The sequence below is a fragment of the Kogia breviceps genome, chromosome 8, assembly GCF_026419965.1.
Source record: "Kogia breviceps isolate mKogBre1 chromosome 8, mKogBre1 haplotype 1, whole genome shotgun sequence".
NCBI classification, from domain to species: Eukaryota; Metazoa; Chordata; class Mammalia; order Artiodactyla; family Physeteridae; genus Kogia; species Kogia breviceps.
Genome location: NC_081317.1, coordinates 69,574,698 through 69,590,845, shown reverse-complemented (window position 1 = coordinate 69,590,845; position 16,148 = coordinate 69,574,698). Strand labels below are relative to the sequence as shown.

General features: G+C 42.8%; 1 protein-coding gene across 1 annotated transcript; it reads left to right on the top strand.

The window, feature by feature from the left end:
* Positions 1 to 235: 235 nt before the first annotated feature.
* KCNV2 (potassium voltage-gated channel modifier subfamily V member 2) lies at positions 236 to 15,137 on the top strand. Its single transcript, XM_059071893.1, has 2 exons — positions 236 to 1,630; positions 14,856 to 15,137. The coding sequence occupies exons 1-2, from the start codon at positions 236 to 238 to the stop codon at positions 15,135 to 15,137; spliced, it is 1,677 nt and encodes a 558-aa protein (XP_058927876.1).
* The last annotated feature ends 1,011 nt before the right edge of the window (positions 15,138 to 16,148 follow it).

Here is a 16,148-nt window from a genome sequence, read left to right as displayed (position 1 = left end):
GCAGTCAGCAGCCGTCTGCCTAGGCGTTCAGACCCGGCAGGCTGGGCTGGGCTGGGCTGCCCAGGGCCTGAGGAAAGACAGCTCGGAGGGCGATGCTGCAGACCCCAGGTCCGCTGGTCCAGGCCGGTCTCTCTACAACAGTGCAGAGCACGTGATCCATCTACCAGTGGCAGTGAGCAGGCTGGGGACCTTACCACAACCAGGAGGGAAAAGCAAGGGTCCACTTCCTCCAGCCATGCTGAAACAGAATGAGAGGAGGCGGTCTTGGGGCTACAGATCCTGGCATACTACGGAGAGTGAAGACGCATCCCAGGCAGTGGGCAGCCAACACCGCAGGAGCATCTGCTCCGTGGGGGCCCAGGCCAGCGTCCTACTGTGGACCGAGGGCGACTGTAGCTACTACATCGAGGAGGACGAGGACGAGGACAAGGAGGAGGAAGAGCAGTGGATGGACGAGCCGGCAGAGGAGGACCAGCAGCCAGGCGAGGCCACCACCGACCAAGGCAGAGGCGGCACCGACGCTCCAGTCGTGTCCTCCACTCTGAACGTGAACGTGGGCGGCCACAGCTACCACTTGGAGTACGCCGAGCTGGCCAACTACCCCAAGACGCGCCTGGGCCGCCTGGCCACCTCCACCAGCCGCAGCCGCCAGCTGGGCCTGTGCGACGATTATGAGGCGCAGACGGATGAATACTTCTTCGACCGCGACCCGGAGGTCTTCCAGCTCATCTACAACTTCTACGCGTCTGGGGTGCTGCTGGTGCGCGACGAGCTGTGCCCGCGCTGCTTCCTGGAGGAACTGGGCTACTGGGGCGTGCGGCTCAAGTACACGCCGCGCTGCTGCCGCATCTGCTTCGAGGAGAGGCGCGACGAGCTGAGCGAACAGCTCAAGATCCAGCGCGAGCTGCGCGCGCAGGCGCAGGCCGAGGAGGCCGAGGAGCTCTTCCGAGACATGCGCTTCTACGGGCCGCAGCGGCGCCGCCTCTGGAACCTCATGGAGAAGCCCTTCTCGTCGGTGGCCGCCAAGGCCATCGGGGTGGCCTCCAGCCTCTTCGTGCTCATCTCCGTCGTGGCGCTGGTGCTCAACACGGTGGAGGAGATGCAGCAGCAAGCGGAGCAGGGCGAGGGCGGTGGCAACCTGCGGCCCTTTCTGGAGCACGTGGAGATGCTGTGCATGGCTTTCTTCACGCTCGAGTTCCTGCTGCGCCTGGCCTCCACGCCCGACCTGCGGCGCTTCGCGCGGAGCGCCCTCAACCTGGTGGACCTGGTGGCCATCCTGCCACTCTACCTGCAGCTGCTGCTCGAGTGCTTCACGAGCGAGGACCAGGTGCGTGGCAAGGGCTCGCGGCACGAGCACGACCTCGAGACCATGGGCCGCGTGGGCCAGGTGGGCCAGGTGCTGTGCGTCATGCGCCTCCTGCGCATCTTCCGCATCCTCAAGCTGGCGCGCCACTCCACTGGCCTGCGTGCCTTCGGCTTCACGCTGCGCCAGTGCTACCAGCAGGTGGGCTGCCTGCTGCTCTTCATCACCATGGGCATCTTCACCTTCTCTGCGGCCGTCTACTCCGTGGAGCACGACGTGCGCGGAACCAACTTTACCAGCATCCCCCATGCCTGGTGGTGGGCCGCGGTGAGCACCACGGCCCGGGGGCTTTCCCACCCACTTCCCCAGCCCGACAGACGCTGCTCCTCCCCTTCCCGGGTCATGCCACCTGCCTTGCTTTGTTCCCTCATCTTTCCCCTGCCTTGACTAACGGCCACTGCTTTCTCTGTTCCTTTGATGTCCCCAGCTTAAACAAAAGATAAAAACAACAAAACAGAAAAAACAAACAAAACTGAAAAAACATGTGAGTGCTAAAAGGTTGGAAAGACTTAGTCCAGTAAGAAAGACATAGTCCAAGAAATTTGGTGTGGTCCTAGTTATCTCCAAATCTAGATTTAGTCTTAAGACCCCTGAGAGGCTGATTTTAAGGAGTAGTCATTGTTCACGTTCGTGGGAAGATTCATCATCGTCATTCTTATTATTTGTCCCTTATTGAACACCTATTGTCCTAAGTGGTTTATAAAGTGTATCTTATATCAGCATCACAACCATGTGAGGTGGTTAGGATCACTGTTTTTTTAAGAGGAAAATTTTCCTTCAAATTTTGAAGGAAGCTGTCCATGTATGCAGGGGAGGAAATGAGACTTGGCTGAAGAGTATCAACCCTCACTGAAATGCCACTGGTTCTAGCTAAATCTAAGCATCTAACACTGAAACTTGCTCCAATGCCACAAAAATTCTTTCAGGACCTGGCATTATTGCCCCATTTTACAGCTAGAGGAATTGAGGTGCAGATAATTTGAGTTATAATAATAATTTAGACACACAGCTAAAGATAGTAACGTGAGGACTGGAACCCAAGCCTGTCCAGTTGCAAAATGCATGCCCTTTCCACAGCCCAGCACTGCCTCTTTCAAGCTTTAGTTTTTCTGCATGCCTTGCTTAATTTTCACTTAGTATGTATTATTTTTGTCATTTTCTTTGGTGTTTGCCTTTTATAATAATTTATGCCATTTATTCAAATATCTGTGTTTCTGATGTGCTAGACTAAATCCTTGGAAAATCCCTGAATCCCTGGAAATGCTGATTGGGTTTTCTAAGATCACTGAACACGTTGACATATGTGCATAGGAAAGAACTGGGTGTATGCTTTCCTTATTTTCTTTAAATACATTGTTTGTAATGCCTTTAAAGACATTAAGCAAATATAACCCAGTTTTTCCTATATTAGAAAGTGGATATATTCAACATTAACATTGGATATGTTAGAACCCACAGTCTGGAGTTCTGATATGAACCTACCCAGGGCTCCTACTAATAGTGTAGTATAGTGGAACGGAAGATTTAGATTTAGATTCTCATCCCAGATCTGCTAATAATTAACTGTGATCCTACATGATTAACTGTGAAACCTCACTCCCTAACTCCCTGTCCTCAGTTTCCTCATCTCAAAAGGGGAGAGCATAGAGCCCTACAATTCCGTGAGTCTTGCTTCCCTGGAAAGCAGAGCTCTCATATGTACAAGATTTGTGAGATTTCTTCAGTGATGGGATGGTGTTAGGCTCTTCCAAACGAGCTAGCCAAACGCCGCTCCTCTGATCATATTCCAAATGACAAAAGGTCATCCCCATAGTAGATAAATCATGTGTACAGACGGGATTGATGAAGGATGATTTGTCCCCAGCAAATGACATTTACTTTGGAGGTGAGTAAAGCAAGGAGGGAAAAGAGAAAATCCACAGGCTGATGATATAATACCAAGTTTTAGAGAGTCAAGTTTCCATTCGTCCAAATATCTTAGAAGGCTAGCATATGTAAGCTGCACCTAGTAAACTCTTTGATACTATATTTTGAATACACAAAACATTTTTACCTTTTGTATATTAATATAAAATTTTTGATAAGGATTCTACTGCTAATAATGGATTTTTCTTTTTAAAAAAATTCCTGAAGTGAATGCCTAGTGATCCCCTTTAGTTTCTTGATGTGTTTTTTGTTTAATAACATTTAAATTTTCAAATTATCCCCTTTATAATATTAACAAAAATTATCTTACTAAGGTCACTGTTTTCTATAGACTTTACAATAAAACTTGAATCACCATTCAGTTTCTATCTATAACAAATTTTACTAATTATTGCTCTTACCAATGTGAATTTTCTTTTGTAGCCATTAGCTCTATCAAACACTATTTTCACAGGCCAAAATTTACACATGTCAGCCTACCATTTACCAACCTTAACCTTTACCAATAACCTTCATCTATTTTATTCTCTGAGAATTATATATACTATTAAAAATAATTATGGATTAAAGACTGATAGCTTGTGTTCGTTTCTTAACTAACCTATGAAAACAATAGGAGCAGTTCCCCTTGAACATTTGAGGGCTGCTCTATTCCCCAGGACCAATATATTATCAACCCAATTCTTCTATATACTTCTTATGACATTGTATATTGTATAGGAAGGGCCCTTATTTTCAATATAGCAAAGAGAAAAGAAGATACCAAGTAAAAAGATGTAAAATATTAGGACCAATTCCTCACAAAAATTCATCTTCTTCATTCAAGCAAGATTTTTTTAACATCTTTACTGGAGTATAATTGCTTTACAATGTTGTGTTAGTTCCTGCTGTATAACAAAGTGAATGAGCTATAGGTATACATATATCCCCATATCCCTTCCCTCTTGTGTCTCCCTCCCACCCTCCCTTTCCCACCCCTCTAGGTGGACACAAAGCACCTACCTGATCTCCCTGTGTTATGCAGCTTCTTCCCACTAGCTATCTATTTTACATTTGGTAGTGTATAAATGTCCATGCCACTCTCTCACTTCCTCCCAGCTTACCCTTCTGCCCCCCCATGTCCTCAAGTCCATTCTCTACATCTGTGTCTTTATACCTGTCCTGCCCCTAGGTTCTTCAAAACCATTTTTTTTAGACTCCATATATGTGTGTTAGCATACGGTATTTGTTTTCCTCCTTCTGACTTACTTCACTATGTATGACAGACACTAGGTCCATCCACCTCACTACAAATAACTCAATTCATTTCTTTTCATGGCTGAGTAATAGTCCACTGTATATATGTGCCACATCTTCTTTATCCATTCATCTGTCGATATACACTTAGGTTGCTTCCATGTCCTGGTTATTGTAAATAGAACTGCAATGAACACTGTGGTACATCACTCTTTTTGAATTATGGTTTTCTCAGGGGATATGCCCAGTAGTGGGATTGCTGGGTTGTATGGTAGTTCCATTTTTACTTTTTTAAGGAACCTCCATACTGTTCTCCATAGTGGCTGTATCAATTTACATTCCCACCAACAGTGCAAGAGGGTTCCCTTGTCTCCACACCCTCTCCAGCATTTATTGTTTCTAGAGTTTTTGATGATGGCTATTCTGACCAGTGTGTGGTGATACCTCATTGTAGTTTTGATTTGCATTTCTCTAATGATTCCTGATGTTGAGCATCCTTTCATGTGTTTGTTGGCAATCTGTGTATCTTCTTTGGAGAAATGTCTGTTTAGGTCTTCTGCCCATTTTTGGATTGGATTGTTTGTTTTTTTGATATTGAGCTGCATGAGCTGCTTGTAAACTTTGGAGATTAATCCTTTATCAGTTGCTTCATTTGCAAATATATTCTCCCATTCTGAGGGCTGTCTTTTCATCTTGTTTATGGTTTCCTTTGCTGTGAAAAAGCTTTTAAGTTTCATTAGGTCCCCTTTGTTTATTTTTGTTTTTACATCCATTTCTCTAGGAGGTGGGTCAAAAAGGATCTTGCTGTGATTTATGCCATTGAGTGTTCCGCCTATGTTTTCCTCTAAGAGTTTTATAGTGTCTGGCCTTACATTTAGGTCTTTAATCCATTTTGAGTTTACTTTTGTGTATGGTATTAGGGAGTGTTCTAATTTCATTCTTTTACATGTAGCTGTCCATATTTCCCAGCACGACTTATTGAAGAGGCTGTCTTTTCTCCATTGTATACTCTTGCCTCCTTTATCAAAGATAAGGTGACCATATGTGCGTGGGTTTATCTCTGGACTTTCTATCCTGTTCCATTGATCTATATTTCTGTTTTGGTGCCAGTACCATACTGTCTTGATTACTGTAGCTTTGTAGTAGAGTCTGAAGTCAGGGAGCCTGATTCCTCCAGCTCGGTTTTTCTTTCTCAAGATTACTTTGGCTATTCAGGGTTTTTTGTGTTTCCATACAAATTTTAAAATTTTTTTGTTCTAGTTCTGTGAAAAATGCCTTTGGTAGTTTGATAAGGATTGCATTGTATCTTTAGATTGCTTTGGGTAGTAGAGTCATTTTCACAATGTTGATTCTCCAATCCAAGAACATGGTATATCTCTCCCCCTGTTTGTATCGTCTTAAATTTCTTTCATCAGTGCCTTACAGTTTTCTGCATACAGGTCTTTTGTCTCCTTAGGTAGGTATATTCCTAGGTATTTTATTCTATTTGTTGCAATGGTAAATGGGAGTGTTTCCTTAATTTCTCTTTCAGATTTTTCATCATTAGTGTATAGGAATGCCAGAAATTTCTATGCATTAATTTTGTATCCTGCCACTTCACCAGATTCATTGACTCTAGTAGTTTTCTGTAGCATCTTCAGGATTCTCTATGTATAGTATCATGTCATCTGCAAACAGTGACAGTTTTACTTCTTCTTTTCTGATTTGGATTCCTTTTATTTCTTTCCTGTCTCTGATTGCTGTGGCTAAAAGTTCCCAAACTATGTTGAATAATAGTGGTGACAGTGGGCAACCTTGTCTTGTTCCTGATCTTAGAGGAAATGGTTTCAGTTTTCACCATTGAGAACAATGTTGGCTGTGGGTTTGTCATATGTGGACTTTATTATGTTGAGGTAAGTTCGCTCTATGCCTACTTTCTGGAGAATTTTTATCATAAATGGGTGTTGAATTTTGTCAAAAGCTTTTTCTGCATCTATTGAGATGATCATATGATTTTTATTCTTCAATTTGTTAATATGGTGTATCACATTGATTGATCTGCATATATTGAAGAACCTTTGCATTCCTGGGATAAACCTCACTTGATCATGCTGTATGATCCTTTTAATGTGCTGTTGGATTCTGTTTGCTGGTATTTTGTTGAGGATTTTTGCATCTATGTTCATCAGTGATATTGGCCTATAGTTTTCTTTCTTTGTGACGTCTTTGTCTGGTTTTGGTATCAGGGTAATGGTGGCCTCATAGAATGAGTTTGGGAGTGTTCCTCCCTCTGCTATATTTTGGAAGAGTTTGAGAAAGATAGGTGTTAGCTCTTCTCTAAATGTTTGACAGAATTCACCTGTGAAGCCATCTGGTCCTGGGCTTTTGTTTGTTGGAAGATTTCTAATCACAGTTTCAATTTCAGTGCTTGTGATTGGTCTGTTTATATTTTCTATGTCTTCCTGGTTCAGTCTCAGAAGGTTGTGCTTTTCTAAGAATTTGTCCATTTCTTCCACGTTGTCCATTTTATTGGCATAGCATTGCTTGTAGTAATTTCTCATGATCCTTTGTATTTCTACAGTGTCAGTTGTTACTTCTCCTTTTTCATTTCTAATTCTGTTGATTTGAGTATTCTCCCTTTTTTTCTTGATGAGTCTGGCTAATGGTTTATCAATTTAGTTTATCTTCTCAAAGAACCAGCTTTTAGTTTTATTGGCCTTTGCTATCGTTTCCTTCATTTATTTCTGATCTGATCTTTATGATTTCTTTCCATGTGCTAATTTTGGGGTTTTATTTGTTCTTCTTTCTCTAATTGCTTTAGGTGTAAGGTTAGGTTGTTTATTTGAGATGCTTCTCGTTTCTTGAGGTAGGATTGTATTGCTATAAACTTCCCTCTTAGAACTGGTTTCACTGCATCCCATAGGTTTTGGGTTGTCGTGTTTTCATTTTCATTTGCTTCTAGGAATTTTTTGATTTCCTCTCTGATTTCTTCAGTGATCCCTTGGTTATTTAGTAGTGTATGGTTTAGCCTCCATGTATTTGTACTTTTTACAGATTTCTTCCTGTAATTGATATCTAGTCTCATAGCATTGTGGTCGGAAAAGATACTTCATATGATTTAATTTTCTTAAATTTAAGAAGGCTTGATTTGTGACCCAAGATATGATCTATCCTGGAGAATGTTCCATGAGCACTTGAGAAGAAAGTGTATTCTGTTGTTTTTGGATGGAATGTCCTATAACTATCAATTAAGTCCATCTTGTTTAATGTATCATTTAAAGCTTGTGTTTCCTTATTTATTTTCATTTTGGATGATGTCCATTGGTGAAAGTGGGGTGTTAAAGTTGTGTTACTGTCGATTTCCCCTTTTATGGCTGTTAGCATTTCCCTTATGTATTGAGGAGCTACCTTTTTCAGGTAGACTGCCTATTTCCTCTTCATTTGTTAGGTTTGGTGGGTTTTTACCTTGCTCCTTTATCTGCTGTGTATTTCTCTGTCTTCTCAATTTGCTTAACTTACTGTGTGGGGTCTCCTTTTTGCAGGTCGCAGGTTCGTAGTTCCCGTTGTTTTTGCTGTCTGCCCCTAGTGCTTACGGTTGGTTCAGTGGGTTGTGAAGCCTTCCTGGTGGAGGGGACTGGTGCCTGTGTTCTGGTAGATGAGGCTGGATCTTGTCTTTCAGGTGGCCATGACCGTGTCCAGTGGTATGTTTTGGGGTGTCTGTGAACTTAGTATGATTTTAGGCAGCCTCTCTGCTAATGGCTGGGGTTGTGTTCCTGTCTTGCTAGTTGGTATGGGGTGTCCAGCACTGGAGGTAAGCAAGATTTTTTTTTTGAGCACTTAGTGTGCCAAGGAGTATTCTAAATACTAGGGATGCCGAGTAATAAGGAAAAGAAAAAGGTGAAATTTTTTTCCCTCATAGAGTTTACATCCTAATGGAGAAAGATAGTAAATCATTTCATATATGAATGTGTCTTATATAGGATAATAGGATAGAGAGTGATATGGGTGGCTGAATCTACCTTTGATGGACTAGTGGAATAGTCAGAGAAGCCTTCTTAGAGAAGATGATATTGAACTAAATCTTGAATGATGAGAAGGAAGTCATCTAAATAGACATGACCAAAAAGACATGAGAATCTGAGAAGTCGAATCCTAAAAGTAACTCTGATCCAATAATCTCCAAGCATTTTATTGATCATACTTCTCATAATTTAAAAAATTCTGAGCACACACCCATGATAAATATGTGTTTAGTTAATCATAAGTTATAAGCTATTTATTGCTATAATAACAATGCATCACAAACCACCCCAAAATTCAGTGGCTTGAAATGTCAAGCATCTATTTGCCTTGTGAGTTTGCAAGTCAGCAACTCAGACTGGTTTCAAGTACAAGTTTAGAAGAACCTTGGACTGGTGCCAGCTGCTCACATCACAATCTGATGGTCTGCTGGCTGACAGCTGGATGAAGAAGGAGCCTAGGTCTTTCATCATCCAGCAGGCATGTATCCATGGCCGTGGCAAAGGGCAAGAGAGAGAGAGTGCAAGCCCAATCATGCAAGCGCTGATAAGCTTCTGTTCATGACACTTGCTCAGCCCATTGGCCAGAGCGAGTCACAAGGCCTAACTCAGAGTCAAAGGGAAGAGCAGGTTAGCTCACTCACTGTAGGAAAGCACTGCAAAGTTATAGGGCAAAGAGCTTGGATACAGGAAGATACAAAGAATTGGGTCCAGTAATATAATCATTCTACTGCATTAAGATATTACTGCTCAAATATATTATGTGTATCAGAAAACATACACTCACACATTGAAAATGTAAAGAGGTAAATAAAAACAGGATTGATATTTTTTTGCCCCACTCCAGTGCTATAGCCCTTGTGGTATATTCACCCACATTAGGGACAGGTTCTCTAATCCCTCCCTCCATGTGTTTTTAGTACTTTCAAACAACCCCAAAATCTGACTTGTTTTTAATAATCTCCCCTCTCTCTATGCCAAGGATCCTGCAACCTTCCTCTGTAATTCAATTCGGGGTTTTAAGAGAAACACAGTAATTTTCATTATTGTGAATTCTCCTACAGCTGCAGAACAAATCCCTCATGGACACTCATGTCTGCAAATGTTCATGCATTAGGATATAAGATAGACCCATCCTACTCGTCTGTCAAATGGAGGTTATGTGTAAGCACTAATGCAATAGGAAACATATGTAAAAACACTAGCCTGTACTCTATCCTCAATAAATAGAAGCTACCATATCTGACTAGTTGATAGCCTTTATCACATAGAAGCAATAACCTTTGCTTCCAGATTCATTTTTGGGAAAATAAAACAGAAGTGATTCCTTCTCTCCTGGGGAAAAGAGAGAGGCTGTAAGATGCACAAAAGGGTCAGCCATTCTATCTTGGGAGAGTTTCTGAGTGTCCAAATAAACAGGCCCATGCCTGGAGCAGCTCCAGCCGTGTTGGGACTCTCCGGGTTGCCTGGGTGTGGGAAATGCTCGGCATAGCTCAACAAGAACAATTAGCTCTATGATGAAGCCGAAAGCTTTGGCCTCTGTTATGACTATGTTTTTAAGGAGAAAAGGACAATTGGACTGTTCAACAGACCATTTCCTTCTGAGCTTTCCAGAGCAAGTTAAAGCTGTAGAAACTAAATAGGACACTATGTCATGAACTCATTCCTTCAAAAATTAACGAAAACTATCTCTAGCTGAAGCATCAGATAGTCGTAGCCCAGAGACCTTGTTTCTACCTTTGTTTTCCTCAATATGCTATCATTTTCTTGCAAATAGGTGGCACTTAGAAGATCACTGAGATTTATTTTATTTTATTTTTATTGATTGCTTGCTTGCTTTGAGAAGACCCCTTTGGAAGGTGAATTAGGATAACAGAAAACAAAACGTGGAATATTTTAAACAGAAGGAATTTGATACAGGGAGATAGATACATAGGCTGGAAGAGCAAAAACGAGAAAGTGAGATAACCCAAAGATTGGTAACTGTAGGAAACAGTGTTGGCCCTAGAACTGGGGAGACAATGGGAGAAGGTAGAGTTATTGGAACCTAGGAGTACAGAGAAGGAACCACTGTGTAGCTGTTGCTGGACCCTTAAGATGGCATCACGAGGCTGGTGCTGGGTGTGCTGAAAGATGCCTGAGCCATAGCTATCTGCTGTTATTGAAGAATGATGACAGAAACCAGAAGCAGGGAGAGAGACTCTTACTTCCTCATTCCATCTTCTAGTCTCCCAACCGTGTCTCTCATTGGCAGAAACTAACCAGAAGACAGCAGGCAAGGAAATCTGAGAAATGTAGTTTGCATCCTCCCAGCTGCTGAATTACAAAAAAGAGCATAGAAGGGTATCGGGCTTAGGGCTGAGAGATAATGAGTAAATGTCTGGCACAGAAGGCATTAAAGTTCTAGCTTCTTCAGAAATAGCACAGGAGCCATAAAGGGGGGCAAAGGCTCTTACGCACTTTTAAAACTTTTGATCTGGCAGATTCCTGATTTTGGGGTGGGTCTCTTTTGTCTCTCTAAACTCCTCCTGTTGGCCAATGTAACTTGAGCGGGACATGATAGAATTGTAGAGGGCAGGGAGAAGTAGCAAGTAAGCTGAGGATGTGGAGGGCATTGTCACTATTGTGTACCTTTCTAGGAATAGATCCAAACTTGCCTTAGCTTCTGCACACCTCCCCTTTATTGTTCAATTTATGTACATGTCAGAACTTTCATATACGGATGAGGCCGGTTGTTCTTTTCAAGGTGATTACCCATGACCTCATTCTAATAGTGCTTCCACTGATCAAAACATTTTTTGAATTCCACTGAGGAATTACCTTCAGCGCCTATGACATGTCCATTTATTAATACTTCTGTAGTGGGGCTAAATCTTTACTTTTTTGAAGGTGGATTCGATATTTTTAAATAGTCAAGACCCTTGAGTTGAAGACTGGCAACTAGAGTTAACCCTCAAGGAGGATAAGGACGCTTGTTTCAAGGTCATGCCACTGAATCCTCTGTGCAGATTATAATCCCAGAGAGGAATTCCTAAAATATTTGTAGCAACAGCAGCATGGGTAAGCTAAGTAGAGCCTTTGAAGCTAAATCCTTTAAAGGACAACATGCATTGAAGTATGTAATAATTTTAACCAGAAAATGTTATTCTTTACCACCTCGAATTCTTTGGGAAAACTAAGAAGAGGTGTTAATTCTTTTGAAAAATCAGTTTTATTCCCTGAGATCATAATTCCTAGATGCAGGGATTACTGGGTGCTAAAATGTAATCTGTGCGTAGGTCATTATGAAGGAAACAAACATTCCTTGCTGAAGGAGAAATTCAAGTATAGTTATTCTAAAGTTTCAGAGAAAAACTGGATGCTTGTTCTCCTTGTAACGTTTAGTGGGTCAGGATTTGCTGATTAGTGGGTGAGCTGTTAGGGAAAGGTTACATTCTGGCTTTGGGGATCCAATGGCTAGGGAAAATACGTAAATTTTCAACAGAATGTTAAGTTTCCAGTTTACAGAGTGGCTGGCCAGTCAATTTTTTCAGGATATTAAGATGGATTGCAGAAATTTCAGTCACATTTCCAAACCCCACTCCTGCTAATGTGAGAACTCACTCTGGGAGGTCACTTTGGTCCTTCTGGGACCTTCCATTTTTTCATGCTCATTCAGGGAGAAATGGTTTGGCCTGTGGAACATGGAGAAAAGGTTTCCAAAAGCCAAGGAATCCAGAGTTCCTCTGGAGCCAGGAAGCAAGAAGCAGATCACCGGTTGAGTCAAACAGACAGTGCATAAATTAGCTATGCATTTTGAACAATTCTTCATAATCAGTCATACAGAGTCTCATAGCAGAAGAGATGTTTTCTCTAAAAATAGAGATCTAAGACATACAAAAATATTTAGACCATATTATGCACATCAAATATTTAATCTTCCTTCAGCCAATTCTCTTTGCTTTTGACTTTTTGCTCAAAGTTCAGCCAAAGAAAGAAATTGGGGTTGGGAGAGAAGCAAAGCCAGTGTGGGGACTGAGCACAAGTTTAAATTAGGTGCTTTGTCTCAATTACTTTCCTTCCTCTGTATCCTCCTATCTCCAACCCTCCCCCAAATAATCCTGGACCCTTGAGGTGCTGGTTTATACCAAAGCCTCTGCTTTGACCTTTCATGGATGCTTCCTGTTCTGAAACTACTCCTTTCTGTCACTCACTCTTATATCCAGACTCCCTTTAGGCCTCCTCCAGGGAAAGTCAACTGACTAAACATTCACACAGAGGTGTGAGTGACAGGGTTAGTGACAAATGAAAGCTGTTCACACACCTGGACAGAGATCTGACTCGGGTTCTTTTACTTTCAGCGTGCCCAGTGACAAGAAATACACACACACACACACACACACACACACACACACACACACACAGCAAGGTTTTTTTGGTGTTTTTTTTTTTTTTAAGATTAGCCCACAATCTCATCTTATCACTGCCTCTCATGGCCCTTTGGTCGAGAAGGTGGGAAAAGCAGATTCTCTACTGGAGACAGAGTGTTCCCCCCAATATCCCTCACACAACATTCGCAGGAGCCAGGGAAGAGCTTCTTTCCATAGCCCACTGGTCTAACAGGCACAAGAACTAACATTATCCCTCACACACCCTGTGCGGCTCCTTCAATTCCTGTAACAATCCTATGAGGTGCGCACTGTTATTCTCTCCACGTTTCAAAAGTAGAAACCGAGGCAGAGAGAATTTAGGCGACTTGCCCAAATCCCACAGCTGGGAAGTGGATTCAGACCCATGTGGCCTAGTGCCACACCTGCTTCCTTAACCTAGTCGACACCCTCCTGCCTCTGTTAGATGCTGCCTTGTGTTTTTCCACTGGGAGAAGGGCAGCCCAGCCCTCAGCAGTTCTCTCCCCGGAGACGGAGTAGTGAGAGGTAGTGTGTCACCCGAGCCAAGAGGAGTTGCAACCTTCCCCTTTTTAAGGGCTGGATGGAGCTCTGGTTCTTATCAGCTCCACCAGATTTGCCCAGCTGGCCCATTTCATTCTAACTAATCAATCATACTTACTCTAAATTCCAATTAATCCTTACATCATCAAAACAAAAATGTTTACATTTCTAAGTCAAAGGCTGCCTCTGTACAGATCAACAGGGTGACTGTACATTTTATAAAAGCATATGCTGCAAGACTGTGCGACGACACACATCGACGAGGCCGATGTTGCCCCCTGGAGTTGTGCGATGCACAATTTTTTTCAACTGTAATCAACAGCCCTGCCTAAAAGGCTGCTAGTAATTTTGCCAAGCGTCTGGGGACCAAAGGGAGTCTTAGTACATGAGGCATAAAAAACAGGCCCCGAGAGATTTTTCTGGGTTTTCTCCCGCTACATGGACTGATAACTAGTCCCGTGGGTATCTGCATTTTAAAACAGAAGCTTGTTAACCTAAATAAACCTCTAATTAGTGGAATTTAAAGCAGTGTGACGAGTGTGATGGCAAGACTTTCATGCAGGGTGAACATATTTTTGGTCGGTGACGTCTTACAAAAGTCCCTTCACAAAATAATGAGTGTGTTTCTCCAGACATTTGCAGTTCAAGCACCTTCATATAAAATATCTCATTTGAACTGCATAACGACTCTGAGAACTAGTACAATTGTCTCTGTTTTAAGGATGAGAGAAGGACCACAGAGGAGGTTGCTTAATGCTTTTTGCGTGCCTGACAAAGTGTGTGTGAAGTGCTTTATAATCATTTTCTTATTTAGTCTTCACAAGAATCCTGGGAGTTAGTTATTATCCTCCTGTTTTAGGTGCAGGAACCAAGGCTTAGAGACTCTGAATGTTTCGCCCAAGGTCACTCAGCTGGGAAGGGTCAGAGTCAGGACTTGAACCCAGGTCTGACTGGTTCTAAGCCCAAGCTCTTTCCCATACGTATATCATGTAGGCAAATCCAGGGACACCATCCTAAATTTGGCCCCAGCTGAAGGGAGGCAGAGACCTACATTTATTGAGCCTATTCTACACCAGGAACTTCACACACGTTATTCTTCTGTGCCCTTCATAACAACCCTTTAAAGTAGATGTTAACTCCCCTGTATTGTAAATAAGAAAAATGCTCAGTGACAGGGTTTAAACCCAAGTCTTTCAGCTCCAAAGCTTATGTTCTTTCCATGCCCCAGGTCTTGCAGGCAACCTTGCCAGTACTTCCTAAAGCTGACTCCGTGAGGAGCTGTTTGTTATACGACCCACGTGCACCTTCAGCGGGACGGAAGACATCCCTCCCTGCCTGTTTCTCTCCCTTTCTTTGCTTCCCTCTCGATGCTGATAATTCCATTCTACTTTTCTTCCCTCACAGGTGAGCATCTCCACTGTGGGCTACGGAGACATGTACCCAGAGACTCACCTGGGCCGGCTTTTTGCCTTCCTCTGCATTGCTTTTGGGATCATCCTCAACGGGATGCCCATTTCCATCCTCTACAACAAATTCTCCGATTACTACAGCAAGCTCAAGGCTTACGAGTACACCGCCATACGAAGGGAAAGGGGGAATGTGGAGTTCATGCAGAGAGCCAGAAAGAAGATAGCTGAGTGCTTGGCTGGAAGCAACCCACAGCCCAACCCAAGGCAAAATAATTAATATTTGTTAGGATGTGCGGCTGGTCGATGCCATGAATTTCAAGGCTTCCTTCCTCCTTCCTTTTTGTAAGTTTTCAGGATTAACAGTGAAAGGACACGTGAAGCAGACGTACACAAAAGGCATTCAGTTCACAAAAATCTACCTCTAGAAATGTTCATGTTGGCCCAAACTCAGACTACCTCATGTTGCTCTGTAACTAACAGTGTTGTGTAAGACACTGACCTTCCCAATGACATTGATATTGAAACCTCCTTGAGAGGAGCAACAACTTAGATTTCTCTTGTAGCTTCTCATGGCTTTTCAGTAAATACTTTCGGACTTGAGTTGACTTGAGAAGCATTTCCCCGATTGAAAGAAAAAAAAACATTCTTAATTGTCTAGAGAGAGGGAGTGTTGCAGCAGAAACTATATGAGCTTTGGAGTTAGACCAACCTCAGTCAGAAGCTCAGATCTACCAGCTGTTCAATTCGGGGCAAGTTACTTTTAACTGTTTGAGCCTCAGTTTCTTCAACTTTAAATTATACTTTAAAAGCCTTCCTAGTAATATGAGCACGGAGATTGGAGATACTACTTGTAGATGCTCAATAAATGGTAGCTGCTAAAATTGTCTGAGTAGGTATTGTGTAGTAGATTCTCCGACTGGTGGTTCTCATTCAAGGGAGGTTTCGGCCACCCCTCCCCCACCTGCCCCAGGACATTTGGCAACGCCTAGAGATGGTTTTGACTGTCACCACTGTGACAGAGGATGAGAGGGGCTACTGGCACTAGTATGCAGAGACCATACTACTAAGCATGCCCAGGACAGCCTTATCACAAAGAATTATCTCATCCAGAATGTCAGTAGTGACAAAGTTGAGAAACCCTGGTCTAGCCATAATGTGGGTGCCCCCAGACCTGACTGTGACGCACACCCGAGGGTGTTAGTGCCCCCTCCCTAGACAGGAGCCCCTAGGTGTCCTCACCTCTCAGAGCCTCCTTTTTCTCTCCTTTCCATGAAAAAACAAAAGCAAA